Source organism: Orbilia oligospora, assembly GCF_000225545.1.
Source record: "Orbilia oligospora ATCC 24927 unplaced genomic scaffold scaffold00006, whole genome shotgun sequence".
NCBI lineage: Eukaryota > Fungi > Ascomycota > Orbiliomycetes > Orbiliales > Orbiliaceae > Orbilia > Orbilia oligospora.
This window is the reverse complement of record NW_011645563.1, coordinates 1,567,527-1,595,358: the sequence shown is the minus strand read 5'-3', so window position 1 is coordinate 1,595,358 and position 27,832 is coordinate 1,567,527. Positions and strand designations below refer to the sequence as shown.

General features: G+C 46.4%; 8 protein-coding genes across 8 annotated transcripts; 2 read left to right on the top strand and 6 right to left on the bottom strand.

Annotated features, from left to right (window-relative positions):
* Positions 1-518: 518 nt before the first annotated feature.
* Positions 519-6,347, bottom strand: AOL_s00006g490 (uncharacterized protein; the record flags this gene model as incomplete). The annotated part of the gene is made up of 7 exons (XM_011119799.1): positions 519-2,675; positions 2,811-4,596; positions 4,896-5,107; positions 5,429-5,488; positions 5,551-5,610; positions 5,682-5,922; positions 6,019-6,347. The coding sequence occupies 7 exons, from the start codon at positions 6,345-6,347 to the stop codon at positions 519-521; spliced, it is 4,845 nt and encodes a 1,614-aa protein (XP_011118101.1).
* Positions 6,348-7,241: 894 nt separating this feature from the next.
* On the bottom strand, positions 7,242-7,962 carry AOL_s00006g489 (uncharacterized protein; the record flags this gene model as incomplete). Its single annotated transcript, XM_011119798.1, has 3 exons — positions 7,242-7,704; positions 7,791-7,848; positions 7,911-7,962. 3 exons carry the CDS (start codon positions 7,960-7,962, stop codon positions 7,242-7,244), a joined length of 573 nt encoding a protein of 190 aa, XP_011118100.1.
* A 2,082-nt stretch (positions 7,963-10,044) lies between these two features.
* Positions 10,045-11,308, bottom strand: AOL_s00006g488 (uncharacterized protein; the record flags this gene model as incomplete). Its single annotated transcript, XM_011119797.1, has 3 exons — positions 10,045-10,887; positions 10,972-11,123; positions 11,209-11,308. 3 exons carry the CDS (start codon positions 11,306-11,308, stop codon positions 10,045-10,047), a joined length of 1,095 nt encoding a protein of 364 aa, XP_011118099.1.
* Positions 11,309-12,670: 1,362 nt separating this feature from the next.
* Positions 12,671-13,492, top strand: AOL_s00006g487 (uncharacterized protein; the record flags this gene model as incomplete). The annotated part of the gene is made up of 1 exon (XM_011119796.1): positions 12,671-13,492. The coding sequence occupies one exon, from the start codon at positions 12,671-12,673 to the stop codon at positions 13,490-13,492; it is 822 nt and encodes a 273-aa protein (XP_011118098.1).
* A 606-nt stretch (positions 13,493-14,098) lies between these two features.
* On the top strand, positions 14,099-18,502 carry AOL_s00006g486 (uncharacterized protein; the record flags this gene model as incomplete). The annotated part of the gene is made up of 1 exon (XM_011119795.1): positions 14,099-18,502. The coding sequence occupies one exon, from the start codon at positions 14,099-14,101 to the stop codon at positions 18,500-18,502; it is 4,404 nt and encodes a 1,467-aa protein (XP_011118097.1).
* A 1,201-nt stretch (positions 18,503-19,703) lies between these two features.
* On the bottom strand, positions 19,704-21,988 carry AOL_s00006g485 (uncharacterized protein; the record flags this gene model as incomplete). The annotated part of the gene is made up of 2 exons (XM_011119794.1): positions 19,704-20,331; positions 20,391-21,988. The coding sequence occupies 2 exons, from the start codon at positions 21,986-21,988 to the stop codon at positions 19,704-19,706; spliced, it is 2,226 nt and encodes a 741-aa protein (XP_011118096.1).
* A 2,014-nt stretch (positions 21,989-24,002) lies between these two features.
* On the bottom strand, positions 24,003-24,578 carry AOL_s00006g484 (uncharacterized protein; the record flags this gene model as incomplete). Its single annotated transcript, XM_011119793.1, has 2 exons — positions 24,003-24,120; positions 24,181-24,578. 2 exons carry the CDS (start codon positions 24,576-24,578, stop codon positions 24,003-24,005), a joined length of 516 nt encoding a protein of 171 aa, XP_011118095.1.
* A 1,411-nt stretch (positions 24,579-25,989) lies between these two features.
* AOL_s00006g483 (uncharacterized protein) lies at positions 25,990-27,288 on the bottom strand (the record flags this gene model as incomplete). Its single annotated transcript, XM_011119792.1, has 2 exons — positions 25,990-27,016; positions 27,086-27,288. The coding sequence occupies 2 exons, from the start codon at positions 27,286-27,288 to the stop codon at positions 25,990-25,992; spliced, it is 1,230 nt and encodes a 409-aa protein (XP_011118094.1).
* Positions 27,289-27,832: the final 544 nt, after the last annotated feature.

The window sequence follows — 27,832 nt, the reverse complement described above, 5'->3', positions numbered from 1 at the left end:
GCAGTAGTGGGAAAGGTGGGAAGAAAGGCGATTCGGGTTTTGCATGGACATAATTGATGATCGGACCAGCCGCTTAATTAACTTGAATACATGATTATATGAGGTGGCTATACGCAGATGGAGTGACGAAGTACTCAACAGAGTAAGGATAAATTTAAGCAGTCTTACTTTAATTTCGAGGTACAAATTTTTGAGAAATCGAACCCAATTGCAATCAAAGCAGGGAATCGGTCACGGCTTCATTGAAATAGACGAGAATCTCGAGAATACAACGATGAGGGAAGTCCTGCGTGTAGCCCGAGGACCCGATGGACATCGGCACCATTTTCTTTGGAATGTCGTCGCAGATACGCTGTAGTATTTGCTTCATCAATGAGGAACTTTGTCTACACTTCTTTGGCCTAAGTTTATATATCCCCGAGAAATAGATATCTTAGATTTAGTGGACCACGCCGTTCGGACTAGTCTGGGCAGTAGAAATTCATGGACAAGGTATCGGCGACAGAGGCCGGTATAGATCAAGGTGTCTGAGAAAGGATCAACTCGTCAAGAACGCCGGTAAACTCGAAAATACCAACGCCTTTAGTCGGACGTAGAGGAACAACCAAAAAGTTCCCATTGTGGGCAGAACAGTTACCCCCATAGGAAACTGGTAGCCGTAAAAGGCGGAAATCGTTTGCGTATATCCAAGCCGACCGAACCTCAAAATACAGTTGTGCCCTAGGCGATTTTTGGACCGACTGCGGCGAAGAGAGGTTTGGAGCGAGAGATAAGATTTCGCTACCGGTCTCTAAATGCTCGCCATCGCTAGAGAAGCATAGTTTTGTAACAGCATGGCGCTCATCCCAGCTTCTCAACTCCTTGCCTGTCGCCACGTCCAAAACTTGAATGTCCGTGTCCCGGTATTTTGTCGCTAGGGCAAGTCGTTCGCCATTCGGAGAGAAAGTCATGACTGTCGCGTCGAGACGGCTGTCACAAATGTATTTTATCCTTTGCCCTGTTTTGATCTCCCAGAGCTCGATCCTTCTGCTACCGCCATTTAGATCCTCAGTTGCTAAAGCTAGTTGTTTACAATCAAAGCTAAAAGTGAGGCCACGGATCTCACAGTCGGGTTTTTCAGAGTTCGAACCCACGTCCAACACTTTCACTTCCTTGCCTGTTTTTGTATGGTATACATTTACTTTCGTATGGGAGGGCAAGAACGATTGCGATCCTATCGCTAACCAAGGTTCCGGTGAGCTATAACCTTTCGTCGGAGGAAAAGCGATACTGTGGACCCACCGGTGGCATGTATTCCCCCACACCAGCCGGCCCGTCCGCACGTCCCAAACTGTGACGATATCTGGAATAGAAACCTCTCTCACCGCGACCTGTTCACCGTTTGACGAGAACACCACCTCCGAAGCCAACCAAGATTCTCCTTTCACCCTTTGTACCGGATTCTTCCTGCTCGCTATTACATGCCGAAGCTGAGCGGTTTTCTCGCGCAACCCTAGCTGCATCTCCCAATTCCTCAGCGGGGAGGCGTTACTGCTAACTCGCTGCTCTACCACCGCATTCCAGAGCCTGATCGTAGAATTTGACGCCGACGCTAACACCTTACCATCGGGACTATACGCGACGGCTCTGGCTATACTACTAGTACCGAGGTCACAGAGAACTTTTATCATTTTCCGTGTTGTCATGTCCCATATCTCAACTCTACCATCACCTTTTCCCAACGCCAACTCTTTACCACTGGGAGAAAGTGCCATTGAAGCACAGCCCCGGAACTTTTCAGGAAAGATTCGGACTTGCTCCCCAGTGGTCACACTCCAGAGCATAACTAAGTCCTCCAATCCCAAGACTAAATGTTTTCCGTCAGGGGAAAACGCCATTGTTCGAAAATTATTCCACGAAGGGGAGGTCCCCACTGATGTTTGTAGCAGTTGTTGGCCCGTTGCCGGGTCCCATATTCTAACTGTTTGATCCTCCGACGCCGATGCAAACAGTTTGCCGTCTGGCGAGTACAAAACTGCGGTAACGAGGTTATTGTGTCCTCTAAACACTTGAATCGCTTGGTCTGTTCCCGGGGTTACTCGGCCCTGTATCACCATGTCAACGTCCCACAATTCAATGATATTGGGTTTTGACAAAGCTACTGTTAGCCATTTGCTGTCAGGAGAGAAGGCAAAACATTTAATCCGGTATGTGGGATCTAAAGCTCGCAATTTTTGCCTCAAAACTGCGTCCCATATTACAAAAAGAGAACTGGCTAACGATCCGAGATATCTACCGTTAGGAGGAAGTGGAATCGTGGGATGTTTTCTGTCATAATCTTGATCTCCACACCCTACGTGCTCGCCAGTTCTGGTATTCCAAACGTCAATTTTCTGTCTGAGCCGGCTTGTAGATGCTAGAAACCTTCCATCTGGTGAGAATGCTAGGGCAGAAGGGTCCAATGTATTAAGCTCTAGTTTTAAAGTTGCTTTCCACGGTTCAGGGGGTTCTGGCCATCTGGATATCCATTTTGGGATACAATTTTGAAATATTTTTCTAATAACGCTTGCCTTCGGACTAAAGATTAGGGCGGATGAATAGATTTGAAGAGGTGCTTCATCGATCGATTGCCAACTCTGTAGGAGGAAAATATTGGCGTCGTAAAGGAACCTTAATAACTTCATGTTTTTGTTTTCCTAAATGTCGATATTTTTCCTATTAGAGAAAATTTCCGGGGTTGCAGAAGTTACGAGTTGAAGTGCTCTGAGCATTCATAAAAGTGAAGGTCTAAATAACCCCATGATTACTGCGTAGACAAGGAAGCGGCATACCTTGGCGAGTTGACTCAGCATTTCTATTAACAACACAGACTCCCTCATTCTTCCAACCAAGCTCAAAGCTTCAAGCCAATGTAAGAAGTGCTCACATAAGAACGCATATATTCGGCCTGCGTCCTCGTTGCAGAGTCCAAGATCCTCAAAGCCGCATTTTAGGTGGTGTATCCAGTATGAACATGCATATCGCAACCACGCTGGTATATTTGTCTCTATTCTAGACACTTCGACCTTCTCTCGGGACATTCCGGAATATTCTATAGAACATATATTTTCTTTGAGATAAGCGGAGAGGACATCGAGAGACCTATATGCGAGCATTCTATGGATTTGCTTTTCATCAATCCAAAACCAGAAATCGTTATTTGCTTTGTCGCTTCCCCAGTTGTCGTTTACCTCATCTTTGTCGCTGGCTACCTTCGACTTCTTTTCGGGATCCACGAGGAACTCTTTAAAAGAGAGATGAAGTAGTCGGATAGGTAGATTGGGCTCAGACGGAACGTTGAGAACAGAATGCAGATGGCGCAGTATAATATATACATTGTTCTCGTCCATGCCGAGGAGCTTCGCTAGTGGGAGAGGACCTAGAGGGTCCGCGAGAGCCACGATAGAGCCCACTACCTTTTTGAATTCCGCGCGAAATTGTTCAAATTTGACTGGAGCACAAATAGATTTTAGGTGATTCAGTACTGGAAGATAAGTTCGACCTAGCTGAGAGATTAAACCCGCTTCAGCCGTCCCAAGCGTTAAAACCGTATCTAAAAGCTTCATAGGGCTCGAAGTTGAAGCACCTCCCACAAATCGACATACTGTCGCCGCAAAAATGAACAAGGGGGCAGCCAGCATGGTAAGTTTGTGAATAGCCTCGTCTCCAGGCCAATCCGGTGGGAATTGCAGCTCTAATTGATTTTCTAATCTGATCTTCGAAAATTCGGTTATCAGGAAAACTGAGATGTCGTGTTCGATAATACTCTTGGGAATTTCTTGCAGTATAATCTGCTCGTGTCGACTGGTACCCATCGATATCTCGCTGAACCCTAGGCGAATCGGGAGCTCAGGACGGCTTGTAAGGAGGACCCGTATATCAAAACGACTAGTTCTGATTTCTTCTATTTGGGAAAAACAATGGAGTATGAGTCTTATTGTATTGTCCTGTTGGTATTCATTGTCTGATTCGTCACGGCATTCATCGAGTGCATCGACTACGAGTAGTAGTGACAGTGATCTTACTTTCATCTTAGATCTGGACGTTTCAGAAGAATTCCGCTGGCTGAGTTTTTGAAGAGGGTCAAACACCAGCAGTTCAAACTGCCTGCCTAGTGACTTTGTCGCAATATCTGGCTCTGCTTCAATCGCTTGTTTGATGTAGGGAACCAGTTCAGGTAGTTCTTGTGAAAGTTGGACTGCAATTGTTGTGAAAAGTTTCGAAGCATTATCTCTCTCATTTTCGCCTCTTTTAAAGAAGAAGCTGGCCCCTAAGTAGATATTTTCACTTTTCTTAGAGATGGAGTTGCTGTGAACATTCGAGCCAACCTTGCTACTCCGGCTAAAACGCTGAGCCACAGTTCTTGATATCGTCGACTTGCCCGTTCCGGCGACACCATTAAGCCAAAATATACCTTTTCTATCAGAACCCTTCGCCCAATCCTCAATTTGGCTTAAGAGCTCTTTGCGCGTATCTGGGTGACATTTGGGGTCAAATTGTTGAACGAAGGAGTCGAAAGCTGCACTTCGAGCATATGGTATTTTCTCAAGGTCTTTATCGTCCAACCGGGGACACACACTAGATATTATGATCTCGTTAGTTTTGCGAAACGCTCATAACTAGTAGGATGCTTAAATTTGCAGTTCTACACTCTTGGTGATTCAAGGTTGACTACCTGTTTAGAATGTCTATTGAAAAGGGCCGATTAGTATATTGTACCCTTGGTCAAAATTTAATGCAAGCAAAATGATGCTCCTAGAAGCCACAAGAGCTAGCCCCTTACCGCAAGAATACCACAGCTTTGATAGGTTACTGCGATGCCTCTTGCTAGCTATGTAGAGATGCTAACCAGATCAATGGATCTGATAGAAGGGTACACACCTGTGTTCTCTAACCTCTCCATAGTTTTTTTCAGGCGGTCGCGAATATTAGTATATGTTTTATCTTGCGGGCTTTGCAGTTTAACGATCGTAGAGTGGTTTGCTTCTGCCGCTATGGACTCCTCGAACTTGTCAATTCTCAATCTCGCGGAATTCTGGCTGACTACCAATATCGGTTCCCCGCATCGCCCCCAGCCGCCTCCTTCGACCTATAAATCTTTATTAGCTCTCTTTTCAATAGAGTTCAATATGGGCTTTAAAAGATTTTTGAAATACCCTAGCGACCGCCTTTGTTGTATGCGTTTCATAGAAAGAGTAGATATATATTTGGTTGTCCGATATTTGGTTGACGAATGTTTGTGTCGTCAGAGTAATCCTCCCCGCCTCATAGTCAATGTATTTAAGTAATTCAAGACCATGTTTCACGATCCCTTCGCATTGATTTGATAATTCTTCCTCGTCGATATCCTCCAGCATTGATCGGACATCATCAAGCTTGATGCCCGAGAAAGGACTCCGAAGAAGAATACACCGGCGACGGATTCGTGAATGTCTTTATATCTTTCGTGCATGGAGGCGGTGACATACGCCTACAAATTATTAGCATCGTTTTCAAAACGGTATTGTCATAAATTTTGAGATGCTATCGTACGTGTGCGACGATAGTGCCACCGAAACTATGACCCATAAGAACTAGTGGTCTTCTCTGCTCCTATCATCGTCATTGCCTTGATTAGATAGATATTTCGAGTTTTCTGATCATGCTCCTAGTGTAGGTTATACCTCTTTGCCACTCCTAGCCTTATTTAATTCTGTCAACAGAATGTTGACATAGTCGTCGATCCAGTGCTGAGCTTTTGCATCATATTTAGTGTTGTATCCGAATATCATTGTTCGGCAGTTTTGTAGTTGGTCATCTCGATTCAAAAAGTCCTGGAGCCACATCGTGGTAGTGTTATGTTCGCTTTTGGTATGGGCCCACGATCCATAGGCGTGGGAGTTGAGACCAGATAAAGCGACAATGCTGTATCAAATATACGCATCAAGGTTATCAGCTATTTTCTATTCTATACGTCTAAAGATGCAGACTAACGTTCCTAACGGATTCAGAAGCACATACTCAAGCTTTGTTTCATCTGGTTCCGGTACCGGATATAATTGCGTAAGGCCATAGAAGTTTACGTCGATATTTATGAGGTTCCCTTTCAAATGAAAAGATGGGGTTTCTCGTGCCAGGAAGGCCGGCGCTTTTGCTGTGAAAGGCGTAACCTTGATAGTTGCAACCTGGCAGTTTTCCGGGTCGATACAGTCTGGCGCCAGGCGTATGTCGAAGTTGTATTCTTCGTCCCCTATTAGCTGACTCTCAAGTGCTGCTGTAAGTTCCTCCTTCGTTGTGTCAACACTGATGTTCTGCGCTCTATATGTGCCTCTATTCTTTTTACTCGCCATGGTGGACGATATCGATGACAAGATTTTGAAATTCCGAGTATGTATCGAACGGTGAAGAGAGGACAGCTGCATATCACTCGTAAGGGCCACGAGAGAGGGCGTTATCATATATATGAAGGATCGATATCTGCTACTAGCTAGTCGCCATTGGAACCGAAAGCGATTTTGACACGGCTGATGTATGCTGCAATGCCACGTCAACCCGATACAACGATTACAACCTAGTACATCGAACTTCAAGCGGGGTGCTTGATATGTATCCTCGAGCGGATACTCCGTGAGGCTGGGCTGGCTGTTAATATGCGGCTCACAAACTCTGCATCTGCAACACGACATCCCAAATTCTATGTTGCCGCGCCACACACCGCCCTCCGGAACCTTGTGGCCATGTGCGCATGCATACTGCTAGCTTACCACAGAAAAAATTATACTAGCGAGATAGGCAGGGGCTTAAGCATTGCTCGCAGCGTAATCTCTCAGTCCCCTTAACTAAACCAGCAGGACATAAATTCCCCTTTAAAATTATGGTTTTCTGGGCCGTGTATATTTGGATTGTATGGCTATTTAGCGCGTGCTTGGAAGGTCTTCCCACACATCTTCACTATGACACAATAATACAAATCCCTAATTTATTTTGGTACATACGCATTCTGTATTTGATTAAATCTCTCAATTTGAACGTAATACTTGATTTGTTTGGGCAGATCTGACGGTTTATAAACTCAAATTAACTTAAGTTACACCCTTTATTCAAAACTTGGGAGTACTATAGCTATAGAACGTATCTGTGATATATCAATATCAATAACCGATCGTGTGCCACTCCCTAGAATGTTGGGCAGGGAAGCGATCTAAACCGCTACCATAGGTACCCTGTGCGCCATATGCACGCAATTAAGGGGCAATAGCCTTCAACGTGATTTCCTCCCCGCCCGGTGCCTGTGCTGCAGTTAAGTTGTTCCAGTCGACGATAGCTGAATTAGCCATAACAAGAGTCTCGTAGTTATTAGTCACTCCGAAGACATTGTAGCCATAAACGTAGCTCGATGGATCATATGCAGTAGTACAGCTGAGAATATCGCCAGTACCCAACGAACAACCGGTAATTTCGGGGCTGGTGCCATCGTAGAAGATCCATCCATTGTCAGGGAAACCGATAATTCCGGGACGACCCACAGAGGAATCAAGGACACCACAAGCTCCAATAGAGAATGTCACAACGTATTCACTTTCGCAATCCAAGAACGCAGCCGTAGTGTCGAAGAGTCCTACGACGCATTTACCGATGTTGACTCCGTTTTGGACTTCCAATTTGAAGGCCGCTTCGAGTCCACGCTTCACGATCTTGTTGGATTGCCTGTTTGAATCATATAGGTTAGGAAAGTTTGAACTCTACAGGAACGTTACAAAAGCTTTAATATCAAACGATGAGGGATATCTCACTTTAAACCGAGGTCCGCCTTAGAATAAAAATGGGCAGTGGGTGAGCTGGGGATACTGGCTATAGGGACAAGTTAGCATTACCACCCAAGATTGTACTAAGAGAAGCCTGTAAGTATTTACCAGCGCTGGCAACGGTTGCTCCGACCATGACGAGAAACTTTGAGAAGTGCATTATGAATGAATTAGAGACGATTGGGTAGATTGATTACTAAAGTAGTATTGAGAGGTATTATAGTAATTAAATGCGAAGATTCAAATTAATGTGTAGCTCTGATTGTCTGCTGTAGATGCTGAAGCTGGATGTTAAATTATTATTTTGAAGGGGGGAAATGGTCCCCTTTTATACAATTTTTATATCATGATGTCGAGATCAGTTAGGTCTATATGACAATCGATCCAGCGAAAAAGAACCCACAGCAGCGACAGCCCCCAGTTTGACCCCGTAAGTTGATCCCAAAATCTGTAGACCTAACAATTGCAAGAGTATCGCTATGCCGCTCGCCGCGAGAACTGATCTAAACTACTCTTGTGCCGAGAGAGACTACACGAGTACTTTCCAAGTCTTTGATTAGACCCCGTTCATGCGTGGCTCGAACTACCTTCTTTGAACGCCCTCATCAGCCACATTACACAGACACTAACACCAATATCGATAGATACATCTCATCCTCCATCCACTTCATACTAACCTAGACCGCTTTTGTGAACCACATGCTGATCGATTGAATATTCTGCAGCAGGTTTAGTTGTGTAACAAATCACGTTTAAACTTTCGTGCATGTGGCTTGAGTAGAGGATGGACTCTTGACCGAATATTGACTAGTCAGGCTATAGGCTGCAAGGAGGCTGTCGTTTCTAGTTTCACCTAGCCAGAACTAGTTAAATCTTTACAACGGGCCGTTCTCAAAGTTACACGACGGTCCACGCCATGGCGAGGGCCTTTGCCGAAGTCTATGGATCCACGTACCGCCGCTAATGATAGGACCGGACTAGTATTCCACCCGTCACGTTATCAATTATCGAGTTAGTCCCCGTGGAGAAATCTGGTACTATCGTTGGAGGTAATCTTAAGCGAGAAGAAAGCCATGCAGATAAAGTCGTGGCGCCTCTTATGACTCTCGCCGTCGATCGTTACGAAAACGGCGTGGTTGCAGGAGGAAGCCTTGAGGCTTTTTAGATCCACAGTTTTCCGTCCAGTAATATCTATAGAAATCGGTAGGGGTTGCCTAAGCGATATGCAGGTGTTGTATTTTGGAGGTTCTGTCTCAGAATCTCGTAACGTTAGCACTATCAATATATTAAGAAAACTGGAGTTGCGTGGAACATTCGCCGTTGGGATGCTATTTTGCTTTTAGATCTGTTCCAAAACACATCCTCTCGTCACGGAACAGCCTCGGAGGCGAGATTAACTCGGTTAATACGTGCATATCGATATCGATTGTCCTCATGCACAAAAAAAAAATTGTGTTGTCTTTTTTTTCTAGTTTCCAATGTAGTCATGGCATGAAATGATGATATTCCAGTGCACTACAGCTGTATACAGCCGCAGCCTTGGAAACGACAATCAAATCTTCAATAATTAAAGAAGCAGTTTATGCCCATAGCTAATGGGGATTATTTCCCACGGTTTATTAATACTCGTTGAGATCTCCCAAGGTCATCATTCGGGTGCCCACAACTATACATAACATATTTCTTATTGCTCTTCCGCGAACAAACGGAACTGATACAACGCCACAATAATGTTGTATTTTTTATCTCCGACGAAAACAGCTCGGGATATTTAATAAATTTTACATTCTCAGAGGCCCCGGATCTGCAGAACCGTTGTAAACACGCAGACAAGCGTAGTTATATAATGCATAATACTATATATAATGGTCGAAATATGGGGAATATTATGAGATACTATACCCTAAAGTAGTTAAAGGTTCGTGGTGAGCTCTTGAGGTGCATGCGCAGGTCGGCTTTTGTTCTTATTACATAAGCCCCCGGTTGTCATACATTCATGGCTCGATGCTATTGAAGATTTGCCTCTACAGACGTCACAACCTTCTTTGACCTCTCCTATTTTATATTCTACAAACAAACCTCTACCTCGACACAAAGAAATTTATATTATTGTATTATTCTAAACCACAATGATTAATTATAAATAGGTTCTATGTAAAGATTTAATATATCAAAAAGAGAAGAATAAGAAGCGGGGTTCCGAAGCTCATTTCTAGCTCGCTCCCGAAAAATCGTGGAGGCCTCATACGGCGACACATAAATATGTCTTCGCCCACATTTTCGAACAGTCTTTGCCAATAGCCGGATTCCAAGTGAACAGCTGGGACAACGTAACCTTTGGGTGCCTCTTTAGAATGTGCTGGCAGGTCTCGCCCTGCTTGACATAAGCCCAACCTTTACAATTCTTGACCTGACCCGCTTGAATAGGACTAGGAGTGGGGTTTGCTGGTGTGGGTTTTGTGGTTGTCGGCGGAGCGGCCGGTCCGATGATACAAAGGAAGTTAGCGGCTATCAACCCGCTACAGTCCGCTCTCACAGAAGGATTCCAGCGAATGAGGTCCTTCAAGGTGGATTTAGAGTCTCGGTTTCTGTCAAGAATGGTCTGACAAGTATCACCGCTTCTTATATATGCCCACTTCTTGCAATTTTTTGTCGTATTAGCACCAATAGGTGAAGGGGTACCATTGGCTGGAGGGGCTGTTGTGGGTACAGTAGGAGTGCCACCGATGACGCCTATGCAAAGATGAGTCCCCGCCCACATAGTAGTGCATTGCTTTCCGATCGCAGGGTTCCATTTGGCTAAAAGCTCAATACTGAGCGAGAATTTCGACGTAATATCTTGGCATGTTTGTCCAGACGCTACGAGATGGAATTTGTTACAGTTTGGGACCATGCCAGGTTGTACTGGTGACGGTGTGATGACGCCATTCGCTGGAACCGTGGGTGCCGGTGTGGGTTTTGGGGCGTCCTTAGTTGTCGTTTGGGTGGATGGCGGCGGTGGTGGCGGCGGCGGTACATTAACGCAATAAGAAGTGCCCGGTAGAAGTAGTTGGTCACAAACGTCTTCAGACTTGAGACTTGGATTCTACCTCAAGATAGACTTGTTAGTTGGCGATTCATATGCATTCTTGGTAAACCTCAGTTGTCAGAATACATGTATGTAGCTTACCCATTTGATGAAATCATCGATAGATATCGCGTTTAATGCGGCAACAACTAGACAAGTATCACCCTCGAGTGGGGTGAAAGACTTGGAGCATCCTGCTACTGCCGTCGGAGCGGCGACGGCCACTGCTAAGGCTGCGTCTGCATTCTGGCGCACTGTATTCCAAAAAGGTCCAAATTAGCCATCCGTAGATTGAAAACCATAAAGAATCACGCGCGGCAAAAGTTGAGGAGCGCAAACCTCTCAAGGACTTCGGCGGGATGGGAACATATGCATAGCAGCCGCTGAGCAGCTCAAGGCCAATGAGAGTCATGAGACTCAAATAGCACCGGTACATCATGATCGACGTATATAGAAGCGTTTACGTAATACAAAGAGTAGATAATAAAAAAGTATCTTGCTGTGATGCAAAGCCTAATATCCCGAGATCTCCCTGACCAGCTGATACTGTATAGTTACTTTATATTGGACTCGCGATTCAGGCCAAACTTTATAGTGATTCATCGATATAATTCTAACAAACCAAAATTTCAGATCCTAGCCTTCGCATAGCATCGAATTACTCCGATGCTACTCTAGTTGCTCATCGATCACGATATCATTCATGAGTTCAAACTCTGTGCCACTTGTCTCGTACTCAGATGTCATCTAGGTGACCCTTGACGCTGTGCCACCAAGAATTTATATTACTCAAGCAGGGTATTGTTGTGCGACAATTCCCACTTTCCTATTCTGTACTCCATTAGGGCCATGGCCCGAGGCTCAACAATAATGGGTGGACAAACGAAGAAGGAGTATGTAAGCTCGAGACTGAACCCGTATATTCGACCTTGTGGCACAGATATCAATAGTCACCGACGACGAGTTTTGAGGCTTAGAGGAAGACGTTTGTATCGCCAAGATTGTGTCCCGATAACTCGTATAAAAGACTTTTTTATCTGCAGGGGTCCGATCGAACCTCCTTAAATAGGCAGGCTGTCCTAAGCGGACCGAGCCGGCTATCGTATTAATTTAATTTAGTTAGAAGAAATAAGAATTAAAGTGTGAGTCTTGTGTAAGGGGAGCTTTCTTGCTCTTGTAGAGATATCGATAGGAGATTTCTTAAGGGAAGGGGACGAGAAAAACTCCGCTAGCTTCACAAGTACAAGCACCGGGATGCTTCCGATCAATGTCCTAATCCGGTAATTTCCTAAACGGGACCAACGCCAAGCGCGCTTCGACATGGCGTGTTGTGCAGGGAAGGCAGGTGCTACCAACGCCCTTGTCCAACATCAACCAACACGCACGATGCGGAGTAATTTTAAAACTTTGACCTCCTGAAGTTAAGCTAATTAAGTCACTGATTAGAATTCTGATCTTGTATTGACCCTCCTGCGTTCCTTCCTATTTGTCGCTAGAGCCGATGTAATCGAATAGGCACCTGGTACACCCGATACATCTGACACATCCTCGGCAGTCTCGTAACTAGACTTTTTGTGTTGCGATACCAATTTTTTTGGTGGGCAGGAACTTCGAGCCGACAAGAATTGCGTTGGTGGATTGTGGTGGTCGACCGTTAACCGTTGATCAGTACCTTCACCGTCTTCAACCGTCGCTATCATCAACCACTTCAGGAACTTCATCTCAACAACATCAACATCAATATCAACATCAATATCAACGTCAAGTCAACGGCAATAACATCAAGAACAATCACAAGATCATGCATCTCATCTCTCGCGCCGTTTGGTCCCTCGTCGGCTCCTTAGCCTGTTTTGGAGCAACTGTCGCCAATGCCGCCGGTGTAGTGGATATGGGAGTCGTCTTCCCGCGCATCAACGAGACATATGCACTGACCGACTGGTTTCCCGTCGTATTTGCGGTTCAAAATACCGAGCTGGCCAAGAACCTCAGATTCTCTATCTCCAGCTTCGTTCGCAGTGGCCCCGACCTCAACGGCGGGCTCGCCGGCGCAGACGCTATCCACAAACTGCAAAATGCCAACTACACCAGCGATCCCTATCTTGTGTACCACTACCTCAAAATAGTCGATGAAGGGCCCTACGAGCTGTTTGCTTCCGTTATCTGGGGAAGCTGCGATGAAAGCGGCGAACAGCCCCTCTTCCTCGGGAACAGCACCAACTTGGTTGTTCGCTTCAATGTCAAGAAAGATGGGCAAAAGGTTGATCTCGTCGCTGCTACGGCCGCTGAAGGGCAGTCGTGCCCCAAACAAGGCTTTGGCCTGAACGTCACCGATCAAACGCGAGAAGTTTCTCCGACTTTGGATAGTCGAGTTAATGGTACTTGCGCAGTCTTGGCCTCCCCTTCTCCGACTACAACTGGAAATCCCTGTCGGGTTAGAATCGACGCAGACGCCAATGCGAGCATGTCCGCCGCTTTGCATACCGCATTGTGTAAAGGCTTGAACCCACCTGCTGATTGCCCAAAAGAGAATGCCGCTGCCCATCAGTTGGTCGTTGCGGGTGTTGCGAGCCTCGCAACTGCTTTCGGCGCCATTGGTTTCCTTCTTTCCTCATTCATGTAAATATAAGCGCTGTATTTTAATTTTCATCACCGACTTAAAGCCAGACTCATACAACCTGGTATCATTCCGTCGGATATTTAATTTATTTGGACTATTTCTCACCTCCCATGCATGTTTGTAACTACCTGCCTATTCTTGACTTTCACATGCGCATGTCCACACACCGTCTCAGGAAGGTTAGTTAGTATGCGGCGAAGTCGCCTAAGATCTAGAGAAACGTAGCCCTGGCGTCTCGTATTCCATGCCGTCCTACCAATCCTTGTATTACCTTAGGCCAGCCTTATGGGTCCTTTCTAGGACCAGGTTTTGTCAGCTTTACGATCAAGATGCCCTAAGTGTCTCGGCGCCTGTCGAAGAACCGACTCACTCCTCCTCCCGGCCTGTAAAAAGAGCCTCAAGAGATGAGGGCACTCATTATTTAAAGTGCATTATTCTTCCATGTCGAGAACAAAATTAATTTTAACATCAAGTGGAGTCTACCTAAGAATACAAGTTATAAGTGCGATAACTCTTGGTGACGCCCCATCCCATACTCAAAGCACTTAACAGGCCCGCCCTCGTCAAGACGCCTGCGATACAATATCACGCTTAGAGCTGTCCAGCACCATGGCTACCTCGTCATTGCTCACACTGGCGCTCGGGGTTGTTATTCTTGTGCCAGGGGCCGTAGCGTTCATCCCTCCAGTCGGCGAAATCCTCCGAGCTGTCGACTTTTGTCCCGAACGATGTGCTGTCTCCGGCCCGAGTACGGAGAACTGGTCCGTCTATCCCAATTTCAAAATCATCCAGAGGTGTCAACAGACTATGTTTTATGACTTTTCCCTCTATGACCCTGTCGACGACCCGGATACCAATCATCGAATTCAGGCTTGTTCTTCATTCGGCCTGGATTTTAACAGCCTCCCATCACAGCCAGTGGCCGCCAAACTTGTTGAGTCCGCGAACTCTATTGATGTCCAGTTTGAGTTAGGGTGGTGGCATGAAGGCTTCGGTCTTGCTAAAGCCGCCATCCAATCTCTTGTGGGGCAGATTCGCGATTATATCGACAACGGCCACGGTAATTCAGACCAACCATTCATTCTTTATGGTCGGTCTGGACAAGCTACCATCGGTGTCTACATCGGCCAAGGTCTGCTAAACCAAGGCGTTAGCACCTCAGCTCTTCGAGCTTTCCAAGACAACTTTGATACTCTAGACGTCACCACGCCTAGTTTGGCTATGCAACTCTGCGGACCGAACTACGATAGCACTCATATCTTCGGCGTTGTAGTTACTAGCAATGCCACATTCACTCCAATCCAGAATGCTATCAAATCCTGGGCCAATGCAACGTGTCTATCATTTCTTGAATCCAAAAACATCCCTGGCAAGGCCACGTTCACGACGCCCCTCCTGGGTGTTACGTTGAGCAACCCCACGCCGAGCAATTCTACTGCCTTCGACATACATGGCAAGCTTCTTCAAACGCGAGCCACTTGCAAGACAGTGCAGGTGCAACCCGGTGAAGGTTGTGCGCAACTCGCAGTCAAGTGCCGTATCTCCGGTGCTGACTTTACCAAATACAACCCTGGTATTTGTGCCTCACTGAAGCCAAAGCAACATGTGTGCTGCTCCAGCGGCACCCTTCCGGATCTTCGTCCTAAGCCCAAGCCGGACGGGTCGTGCTTCTCATACAAGATTAAAACCGGCGACAACTGCGATAGCTTGGCGGCCGAATACGGGCTCACAATCGAGCAGGTCAAGAACTTAAATAAGAATACGTGGGGGTGGTCTGGGTGCCAGCCGCTCTTTGCCGGAACCGTTATTTGTCTGAGTACAGGAAGGCCTGCTTTTCCTGCTCCGATCCCCAATGCAGTGTGCGGCCCGCAAAAGCCTGGCTCCACCCCTCCGCCACCCGGCTCCAACATTGCTGATCTCAACCCCTGTCCCCTCAATGCCTGTTGCAACATCTGGGGCCAATGCGGTGTCACTCAGGACTTTTGCGTTGACACCAATACTGGCCCACCGGGGACTGCTAAACCTGGCACCTACGGCTGCATTTCCAACTGCGGCTACGATGTGATCCCAGGGAATGGGAACGGTGCCATGAGGATCGCCTATTTTCAAGGCTATGGGATGAGCCGCAAGTGTCTTTACCAGGATGCCCTCCAAATTGACACGTCGAAATATACCCATATTCATTTCGGATTTGGTACCCTGACACCCTCCTACGAGGTCGAGGTTGGAGACAGGCTGTCTTCGTATCAATTCGGCGAATTTAAGCGCATTCAAAATGCTAAGAGAATCTTATCCTTTGGTGGATGGGAATTCTCAACTTCTCCTAGCACGTATAAGATCTTCCGTGAAGGTGTTAAGGAACCGAACCGCTTGAAGATGGCTACGAAAATTGCAGATTTCATCAAAAAACATAATCTGGACGGTGTTGATATCGACTGGGAATACCCGGGTGCGCCAGATCTCCCCGAATTTGATCCCGGCAAGGCTGGGGATGGCCCCAACTATCTCCGCTTCCTTGCCGTCCTCAAGGGTCTACTTCCCGGTAAAACAGTCGCCATCGCTGCCCCCGCCTCATACTGGTACTTGAAGCAGTTTCCAATCAAGGGCATCAGCATGGTCGTTGACTATATTGTCTACATGACGTACGATCTCCACGGCCAATGGGATGCCCAGAACCAATACTCCCAGGAGGGTTGCGATACGGGGAATTGCCTTCGCAGCCAAGTCAACTTGACAGAGACCAGACAGGCGCTGGCCATGATTACCAAGGCCGGTGTCCCTGGAAATAAGATCGTTGTTGGAGTGACTAGCTACGGACGCTCCTTCGCAATGGAAAAACCAGGTTGCTGGGGCCCCAACTGCAAGTTTACGGGTACACGGCTAGAGTCTCGTGCAACCCCCGGAAGGTGCACTGGCACAGCTGGGTATATTGCAGACGCTGAGATTAACGAGATTATACGGGGCGGACCTGGTGGCAAGCGCCAAAGCCGCGTGGTCACACACTTTCTCGACCCTGTCAGCAACAGCAACATCCTTGTGTACGACAACAACCAATGGGTTGGATATATGAGCGAGGATACCAAACGGCTTCGGACGACGCTTTACGCGAGGTGGGGCATGGCCGGCACCACAGATTGGGCCAGTGATTTGCAAACATTTCATAACCCCCCCAAGCCTAGGAAGGATTGGCCTTCCTTTGTTGCACTGGCAGCTAGTGGAGCCGACCCGAAGGAGGATACCACTACCATCGGCAAGTGGAAGACTTTCGACTGCACACACCCCGTTGTCGTGGATGAATTCCGTGTTTCGTCATCGGAGCGCTGGAAGGCGCTGGATGCCGACAGTGCTTGGCGCGAGGTTGTTACTAAATGGTTTAATACTGACAAGCATAACGGTATTAAGTTCGTTGAGTCGGTGGCACGAACGCTTAAAATGGGCGGAGATATGGGTTGCTGGTCAATGAATGAGATCTACGACCACTGCCATGGACCGACGGAGTGCGAGAAAGGTCTCGATGGCCCGTTTTCTGGGCCAGCGGCGGAGCTTATCTGGAGGTCGCTGGTCAGGGTCCACCAGATGCACCATACATATTACAAAGCTCTGGAAGGCGTGACGGGGCCCTTCTCACTGAGCGTTCGTGACATGGAGAACACATTTGCACCAATCCCAGAGCCCAAGACCAACCAATGGCTTAATATCTTAATCGATCTCCTCACTATTGGAACCCTCACGACTGCTGCACCCTTCTTCAACGGGTTTCTAAAGCAGCTACCCGCTTTTGCTAACCCCGTGACGTATGACAATGCTAAGGATACTGCTCTGAACCTTATTGGCCAGTCAACTACGCTGGCAAAGGACGCATTGAGTAGCCCTCCGTCAGGCACATGGACTCCCCAGGAGCAAGATAAATTCTCTAACTATATGGGACAGGTTATCTCAGGCTGGATGGATAGCACAGAGCAAACTCTTGGTAAACTGTTCAACGGCACTGAGGAAACCGTTAAGGTGATCGGGGACGCCATTGCGGATGGAAAGCTTATCGAAGGTAAACGGGACGGTGGAAGGCCCCCGCCGCAAGACACCACTGCAACCGAACTACGGACCAATGTCCTGAAGTCATTTTTCGGCTTTTCCATCCCGACCTTATGGCGCCGCTCTAAGACTTATGCCTTCATCATTGACTCAGGCGCCAGCTGCGATGGCAAGCCCCTCGGCAAGTATCTCGATGACAGCACTGCCGACAGGACTGGTGTCTGTTATGAGGGAAGGCGGTATTACCTAGTTCACCCGGATGGAGACGCCCGACCTTGTACCTGCCAGAGAGTAACTGACCTCGGTCCCTGTCAGACCGTTTGCCGAGATGGAAAGTTCTCTGCACCTGCAGGCATAGACGATCTCGGAAGGTTCGGCGGAATCACCAAAGAAGACTTGGTTATTGGATCCGTGCGCACGTGGCTCCAAAAAGGGAAGACTAACGGAGGCGGCGGTTTAGATCCGATCAAGGACGGGTCAGTCCGAAGCGAGTTGCTCAAGGTGGACATCACTATTCCTGGATTTATCCGACTCCCTGTTTGCAGCCCTGATCGCGCTTTCCAGTCCTGGCATACATCTTCAAAGGGCAGCAGTGACAACTACCCCTGCGATATCCCTCCAGGGAGGGACAGGTGCGGTGCCTCCACATTTGAAGACAAGACTAGTGGTGCTTCTCCATCGGTGTCAGACTGCCTGCAAATAATTAGGAATATTGAAGGCGATGCAACCAGTGAGTGGACGCATCGTATTACTGGCCAGCGTAAGATTTTGGAGTATGGCTCTTGCGCCTTTGGTATAGAAAGGACTGGTGGAACTGGCGGCGCCGTCGAGTTCAAGGTGGGTGGCCAGGACGTTATCGATGTTATCAACGATGCCGTCAGAAAATTCGGGAACAACGGGAGGGTGGGTGCTAGAGGTATCATGTCCTGCGATGGGACGACCGCTGGTACGCACGTAAACGTGCTATGGGGCCTCTACTAAATGCATAGCCTTCACCCCCCTAACACTTAGTTCTGTTTTCGCAAATGAGTGGCTTGGTACTTTGTAATCAAGCACTGGATTCAGACTGTTAGGGGAAACAAAACTTCTTTCGTGGGTTGTAAGCGCGCAACCGTTATTTAATAGAACGTGCAGATGATGAGTAAGGAAGGAAGATAGGCCGGAGGAATTCTACAATATATTAGGTAGGTAGATATCAACAGGAGATCTCTATAATTCTTCTGTTTGTCAAATTTTGGGCATAGCGTGCGCGTGTATTTTAGTTTTTCTTTATCTAAACCACTAGTAATTCTTATCTGTTATTATTATATTATTCTCATCCAACATTAATTCTACTTTCACCTTCTTATACACCTATCTAAAGCTTATAAAATATTTCTTAATCTCGTCTTCTTATTATCTATTTGGGTGTGGTTATATTTTTTACAAAATACTGCTGCCAGCTTACCTTCAACAATTAAGGAAAGCTAACCAATATCAACAATCATTATTATATTTTTTCTCCTAAAATGTTGTTGAAATCAATACATATCAGTTGAATAAAACATCATTCTACTATCAGTATCGTTTTTACCGCAAGCTGGATAATAGGTGTATTAGATTGATGTGATGATACCATGATATCTGGCTAAACTTCTACGCCGGGATCCCAATTATAAATATACCTAACAACTAAACTACATTACAACCAGCAATAGGTTTCTAGCATATCCAGGTAGCAAAATGTGAAGCTTTATCAGATCTTTCATTACTCAAATAATAAGTCGCAAACCGAAGTTCTACAGACCCTCTTAAATGGAGCTCGATGACCACATATGTGTGCACGCACGCTAGAAAATCTGTAATGTTGAGGATATCCAGAACCAGCTACTTAAAATAAGCTGCTGTTCTGAACACAACCTTCATATGGTTATGCTTAAGCGGAAAATCGAAATTTTGCTTTGGCTCAAATAAGCCATACCCACCGCACAGCTTATTCTGTATTACCATGCAGGCGTGATGCGATAAGAAATATCGGTACCTATCTTCGGTATCGACCCATATACCAGCCAGGTGGCCCTATATAATAGCATACAAACTGAACACGTTAAGGCTAGCAGTTTGGAGTCGCGAAGTAAAATTGTAAAGCTAAATAGCGAAAATTAAACTATTTGCCCGGCAGTTCCATATTTATCAGCAACAATTAAACCGTCAAGATCCTAGCATTTTTGCCGACTGAACTCCTGTCTAGTACATGGTCGCGCCAGCCCCTAGTGGTCAAGATAACTCTTTGCTTCCCCAAGGTTGGAATTAACTTATTCAAAGCTGGAATAGGAACATCATTGCCGCTCGCCTTTCGTTGCCCCCAAGGTGTCCCTGGTGCGATAAAATCCCCCTGTACCCATTCTTTCGGCCATGCAGTCTGGAAAGGAAATTTCGTATCGGTAAACATTTGACCAAGGATATTTTGATCCGCCTTTATAGCGCTTTTAAACTCGTGGTAGTACCATTCGCGTTCGTTCGGCGGCTGATAACTACTGAGTTCTGAGGGCACCATGTAAGAAAGCTGTACGTGCGGCAGTCCGACACCGCCGTGCCCAAGACCTGCGTCCGCGGGCGAATTACTAGCCAAGTCGAAGCGAACATCGATATAGATATCCTGATATGCTTTAGAACCATCCTTTAGGTTTGTTAGCACCTTCTTTTGCTGAAAATACCAATGACGAGTCCCGCAACCAATATTCGGGACTGCTGCTCCGCAGCCGATGAACAAGAATAGATCGAGCTTTTGCGCTGTGTCTGGCGAAAGACCCGGGGCAATGTAAAGGCCCCTAAATATTAAATTAGTACAAGACTAATAAACTTCTGGCGAAAGATCTGCAATGCTTACGATTTTTTCAGTCTGCAAAAGCTCACTTGTTTCTGGGTTCCATAATGATCCAAAATCTTCTTCTCACATGGGGCGGCTCCATATTCACTCCTTACAACTCGCTTCCATTCGCTGTTGTAATCGGCGGTAGTCCAATCCTTTGTGGTTCGGGGATAAATGGGGCCCTTCCAAGCGGCCGCCCATTTATTATAGAGCTCATTGGCACTGTTTTCTTTTCCAACTCTATTCTCATTGCCAGGGCGCACAGATACGTAGTCCAAATAGTCTGTCGGTCCCTGTTCGAAACTTATATCAATGTTGGTCTTTTGCTCTTCTTCCTCCATAGGCCGAGCTTGTAGTTTTGGTGGGACAACTTCAGGTGTAACTGGTCTCCTCACGCTCAAGATCGATTCTTCCAATTGGCTCGTAGTTACGATGTTCGAATTTGTAGGCTCGTTAATCATTCTCTCCTTGTCTTCTGTCACATAGCTGTCAGTAGTGCCTAGATGCAAGCTTTGGCTGGGCGTCCGAACGCGGCTTAATCCAGAACGCCCCGGTAAGTCCATTTCGTTCCTGCTTGTTCTACCGGAAGCTGTTGACAGAATTCCGTTTGTATCAAAGCTGTTGTCAATGTCTCCGGGCGGTTTTTCTGATTTCTCAACACCGTATTCGTGCCACTCCTTGACGTCTTCCCAAGCTGGCGCGAAGCTTACGGTAGTTTGCTCGAAGGTACCTGGTACTGGAAGATTTGTGTCATACGGTTCTACCGCAAAGAATTCTTCATCTTGAACTTCGTCCTTGATTTTCTCCAGCTGCTTGATGAAAGCGGTATCATCTTGATCATTCTCATTCAGGAGGTGGTTACTCGCTCGCAGCTTTTTGTTGGATGGGCGCTTTCTCGAAGGTGCAACAGCTTCATCGTTGGCATAGTAATTATTTAGAGTTAGGGTATCTCCGTTGTAGCCACTATCCCAATCGAGGAGGCCATCTTGGTCCCATAGGTGGTTCTCCACGGCATATAAGTGTGCTTCATCCCAGCTAGGCGGTATCCGGAGTGCATCTTGGATAATTCTTTGCTTCTCTCGCCTCCAATGTTCCTCTTGCGCTTTTACTCTAGCGGCCCATTGCGCTCGCCTTTGTTCTTCTTGTGCAGCGGCAAACGCTCGCTTCCTTTCTACCTCGGCTGCCGCTTCCGTTCTCTTTCTTTCTTCCTCATATGCCTCCATTGCCAGCTTTTGATACCTCAGCAACATTTCGGCATTTGGGTCCACAACTGGCGTTGTTAGCGGCTGTGGGACCGGCCGGCGGATAGCGGCATCTTTCTTTTTGGCCCCTTTCTTTTTGGGTCCGTCCGCGCGCTTTTGCAAACGATGTGCAGGCTCATAGTGCTCTGCCGTATTCGAGGCCTCGGATCCTTTAGTGGGGAGGATGGGCGAGCTTGCAATCGCTGGCGTATATCGACCTGCAACCAGGTTCACATCTTCTCCCAAGGGCGGGGTCGGGTCTCCAATAAACCAGCTTCTGTACGCATAAAGGAAAACTATGACAGCTATAAATTCGCAAAAAAACATCCAATGCGTTCCTATTGCAAGGAACCTTGAGCGTTTAGGCCTATCCATGACGCATGCACTCAAAGGAAACGGACTACAAAGAGTCAACAAATTTGTCGAGATACAAAAGTAGCCGGGACAGCGATAGACCGAACATTTGGTAGTGGTAACTTGCGATCACCATGTGGAAGGTTCAAGACTTCGGATTCTCATGTGCCTTTGCTTGGGTATACGGACACTGCCACACGTGCGTACTCATTGAGCTAAATAAAGAGGGATAATGCATTGAATTCCGGAAGCCACACGCGAGGCCAGAAAACTTTTAAAATATTCTCTCTCAAGCCCACTCTTGTCGTATACCTGTCAATGAGATATTATTAATATTTTGATCGTTTCAGTAACTGAGAGAATTCCAGGCACCACTTCGGGCTCTTGCCCACGGCCACTCACGTGACCGCTCACGGGATAGGTTATTCTGACCTCTTTCCGGAGAGTTTCACCTTTCTCGATCTTCCTATCGCACATTAGTTGAAAAGGCCGCACTCAATACATTTAATTTTTGAGAACCATGATATATAAGCGAGTCTGTTATAACGTTATTGAGGATGGATAACTAGTCCGGAAGTCGCTTCCTGGCGTTCGCAGATTATGTCTTTTACAAAAGAAGCTAGTCGTAACATCGGCTAACTAACCTTTATCCCACCTTTTCAAGGTTACACGACACTACTTTCCGTAACTAGCGGCTTCAATCGGACTAACCGCCAGCGTTGGAACCTTCCAGAGCAGAATCAAGAACAACTCACCCACAAGACGTCGTTAACCGGAATAGTACTAAGGTCCCCTACCTAATTTAGATAAGTCAGTTTATATAAGGATTAAACCCACAGGTGAGGGGTACATCCTTAAGAACACTCCACTCTAAACTATCTCTAAGTGTAGACACCACCACAAACTTCTATCAACAACCTTACAACTCACACCCGCCTATTCTACAATTTACTCCATTTTAAAACACCATGGAAAGTTCTTCAAGCAATAACGACACAGGTTCCGATGCACCGCCGTATACATCCGAAGAACGCAAGTGGTTAAAAAAACACTACGGAGGCGAGTCTCACTTTCTTGCCTCCTATTGCCTCAGCATATACAAGGAAGAGGATCGGGAGGAAGGCCGAAGAATTATGAGGGCTCTCGCGGAAAATGATTAAACTTTGGAAAACCGGGTAAGCGGTGACCCTTGTATGGGGCTGAAGAGCGACTTGCTAATTTTTCTATTAACAGAATCGGCAGACATCCACCATTATATTATCCGTCGCATTTGGATCTGTTTTTGTCCGGTTTATACGGGCTTCAAAGTTGCCGGCCGATAGATACACCAGCGATAGGGTTGGGTTTTATTCTTTAGCTATGGGATACTTTTTTTGACGATTCTTTGAACTATTCCATCTGTATGTGCGCTATTTGTTGACATTAAAATCAACGGGGTCCAGTTGAATTATCAAGAAATCAGAATTCCTTTCTAAAGTCTGATTCTAATTCAGTCTTGATCCCTTAAGCTTTAAAAGGCCGGGGTTTGAATATGGCACAAAATATAAATGATGACTTCGTTAGCAATCAAACAAACCTTACTATTAAAAAAAAAGATTCGAATATTGTAATACAAAAACAAAGTGTTTGAGTGATTTGCTCAAGGTCGCTGTTAACACGTTTCTCACAAAGACTAGGGATAAAACGTTCGTTCAAATTGTCCACCTGAACTGGTGGGACTGAGAATTCGGAACCCATAGGTATTTTTTTATGCTCGGGATAGAGATATAATTGATTGATAGTAGCTATCCTAAGGCACAGGGATTTTAAAGGAGTAGGTAGTATACTAGGTAGTAGGGGAGTAACGGTCTTCTATCTACAAGCAGCAGTTATAAATAGAGGAATTGGTCGGCCAACTGAAAATGAGGTTGTAGTTTTTCACTCGTTCTTAGGTTGCAGCACCGCGGTAAATCATAGCTTGGATACTTGGACCAAAAGCACGGTTATGATAATCCTAGCTATAGATCTAGTATGGCTGGGGTCGTTGTTGTCGTACTTAGTTACCTGCACAATTGGTGGCACAATAGTCGAAGGAGAACTTGCACGTTCCCCAAAAGTAGACTTGACCGCACCTGGTGCAGCGACCACCGTCTTGCTTGTAGATTGTACGGGCCCTAAATCCCGAAATCAATAAAAGTCTTCAAGAAATGCAGGGAGGGATATATATAGCTTACTTTGCCACAAGATTCCTTCCTCGTGAAACTCCGGCTTGCGCAGCCGAAACATAATCCTGAACGTTTCCACACGAGTATCTAGCAAGGCAGCTGTATCCAAAGCCGTCGTAGGTATACCAAGCTCTTTTCTCTTGCCAAAGAACGTTATCATTGTCGAAGTAACTGAGCGCCGCCAAGCAGGCGCTTTGAGGCATGGTGCTGCATCTAACTGATCCCTTACAATCCCAACTATCCCTCTTCTCCAGAATAGATCGGGCTTCGAGAGCAGCGTTTGGGCTGGCGGCGGTTTCGAGTTGGATATCAGACGGCTGGCTTGCTGGTAGGCATAAGGCTCCTGGTACCAATGCACCAAGGCAAGAGAAGAGAAGAAAGATCTGAGTAAAGGCAAGGAATTGCATTTTGATGGTTTGAAATTTGTGTTATAGTTATCTTTTGAAGATTGTCTGAAGTAGGATGTATTGTCTGAAGGTGAGTAGGCTGACGGTTGAGAAAGCTTTCAATTTTTTCGAAGGGATTTCGTCACTAATTTATAGATTTTGGGAGCTCAACCTAGAAGATAATTTTTTGATATTCTCGATATAACGGCTAGGTCTCAACTTCAATGCCGTAGTCGGATTAATCGACAGAACGAATTTTTTTTCCCTCTCATGTCGCACAACGTACTTTGCGCCCACATACGTGGTTGAGTAATATTGTGACAGAGATGGCTTGGAGCGCCTAAATTTGCCAGTTCGGCATTCAGGTATCATATGATAACGCCGAAGGTTGTTTATGTTACATATTGGAATTCAGAAGCCCGAACTTGGAATCTGCCCAATTTTGCTCGAGGGCATCCCGGTAGCAGGGTTGTTCGTGGCTCGCGCTTCAATAGCGCGAACTTCTAACGCTTAGCAAGCAACGGCCCCATATTCGCACTTGAGAAACACGCTGCAAATGTAACCTATGGGAGAGAAATAGTAATCAACATTTTGGGTTGGCAGCAGAACGAGCGAAGGTGCGACGGAATGGCGAAGCGAGGCCCAGGCTGCAGGCGTGGCGCGCCCAGCCGGACAACACCGAGGCTCTGCAGCTCTGTATAACAACATGTCCTCGATCAACTGGATTTCGCTGTCAAAACTTGCGTCAAGGGAGGTGTTACAAAATACCCGGGACCCCTGCCTACTGCATATCATTATTAATGGGGCCGAAGTTTTCGTGGCAGTGATTACTCAAGTACACAGCCCGTCGGAACTTAATCTGGACTGCACTCCGAGGCGAGGACTGTATATTGCACTATGCGGCTGCACTCCCCACGATGGTGCATTATACAGGCAGGCAACACAACCCGATATAACCGTTGTGGTCTGATCTATAACGTCGGGATGGAGTATTTCCGTGTCGGATAGCGCTCTTCGCGAATATGAAGCTTAAACCTCTAAAAGTATCAGATCCAGGCGTGATCGCAGGTAGCACTTTACCCTTCGAATTATTTCGAGGGCATGCTAATATGAGAAATGGATACATACCACTAGCTATGAAACGTTATGATAGGGTTCACCGCTTCATACCTAGGTACCTAGGGGGTTAGCTTTGAGATTGAACTAACCTATGAGGTCTAGTCATGAAACCCATGCATGTATTTTGATTCCATCCAAGGCTGGCAACAGGTTTTCATAGTTTGGTAATTGCAACTGGAAAGTAGGAACCGTACCAAACGCGGGTAATCCGTCGAGCTACAGCTAATATATAGATCAAAAAGCCAAGTACCTATTATGACATGATATGATACTAACGTAGTCTGCAAGCTGCAAAGATCCTGGCATCCCGTATTTATGCTTGCATACGCTCAATAATCCTCGCCGCTATCAGATCGAATCCAGACAGTAGTCTCGATGCAACTTTTTCGCTGCCTTCATCCATAGACAACGCTAAAAATGATGACTGCCTAATAAAGCCTTCTATTGCTGGCCATGCGTGTGGTTTACCTGGAGCTACTTCTAAATCTATCATCGCGCCAGCTCCTTCCGCATAGTTAACGAACTTTTGTATGTCGGGAAGGAATAATTCGTCACCGCCGGCGGAAACCCAGCAGGCTTTCGGAAGAATCTGCTTCCATGATACACCGAGGTGGTTAGGCGGGCCGGCAGCAAAATTTCGATAGGTACGGGCAGTTTCTGTTCGAGGTCCACCGGCATAGTCACCGGGAAATACGAGCTGGGACCATTGATTTAAACAGCATTGACTAAGCATATCTGTGTCATCTTCCAGGTTCGGCTGCTCCTTTTGCATCATGTTTACCCATGGACTAACTAAGACCAGACACGCAGGAGGCTTACAATTTTCAGGGACCTCGTAGGATCTTTGCCTCGCTAATACCAGGGATATCATCAACGATATCGCCAAGTGGCCACCAGCTGATTCGCCCATGACTACGATTTTGTCAGGGTGGACACTGCAATCGGTAATCAGATAGTCGTAGGCCGCTCTCGCCTGTCCAATTTGGGTATGGAAGGCACCCGCCGGGGCGAGAGTATACTCAAGAGCAAACAAGCCCACTTTTAGACCACTGTTGGAGAAAATTTCTCCCATGCGAAGATACCCTGGTAGCAAAATAGCTGGATGTCCCCGAACGTACCCGCCGCCGTGGATTATAAGTACCACAAAATCACAATCTCTGGGTTGGCATTTTTCCGCAATAGAGCCGCAAGAAACCCAGTATCCGGATACGGCTGGATGATTGAGTCCGTGGTAGATGTTTCTGCGGTAGCGGGAATACCGGCGAGAAGAAAGAACCTTTTTGCCGGCTATGTCTAGGCTTAAGAAATGAAGAGTTGATCCTGGGATTGTGGTGCTCGCCCTGTAGGAATAAACCCAGAATTAGCAATTCATATATCGACTTGAATGTTTCCATTCGAGCTGTACATACTTTCTGTTCAGAGTCCTGGCTAGATCCGTCAAAAGTGGAATTCGGTTGCTCCTTACACCGTATAACCGACGGACAGAGAAAATGACTAGTTCAACTGGAACATAAAAAATACAAAAACCTAAAATATAGGCGAAGTGTAAAGCAGTGCTTTCACGAGGATTTGAATTTGGACGGAAGGCCCGTCTGGGGCAGGAATCGTTCATCGTTGGGCTTCTATATGTCTCGCTGGATTATCGAGTATACCTCTGAAAAGGCGAGCTGGAGGGGTGTATCGTTTAAATATGTTAACCTCATATCGGCATTAGGACCTTTGGTGGAGCATGTTGTCTCAGGCCCGGTTCTCGCAAACTAGGTCTCAATTCGGCTTAGCCCACGCGATAGTACTTTTCGAAGCCCCAGATGAGGTTATCCACTAGTCCGACTAGAATTTCAATAAAAAAGATGCTAGGAACTGTATTCGACCTTGTTAGTTCGAAATAAGCGGCCGGTTTCATTAAGCAGCCCTCGCAGCGACTTATAATCTGCTACCCGACCATTTTGTTGACCAACTCTTGTAAAATACAAGATTTCACAACTGCATGATAAAGTGTGCAACCCAGTTGGCCAGATACTATGTGGCTCTGGCTACGAGGAAAATAGACTTATGTAAATAGAAAATATTATTACTCGGTTCAGCTTCATGCAGAAGGGCCAAATTATTATTCAATAGTTTCATGACGAATCTCTAGAGATACTACCCGGTGAATC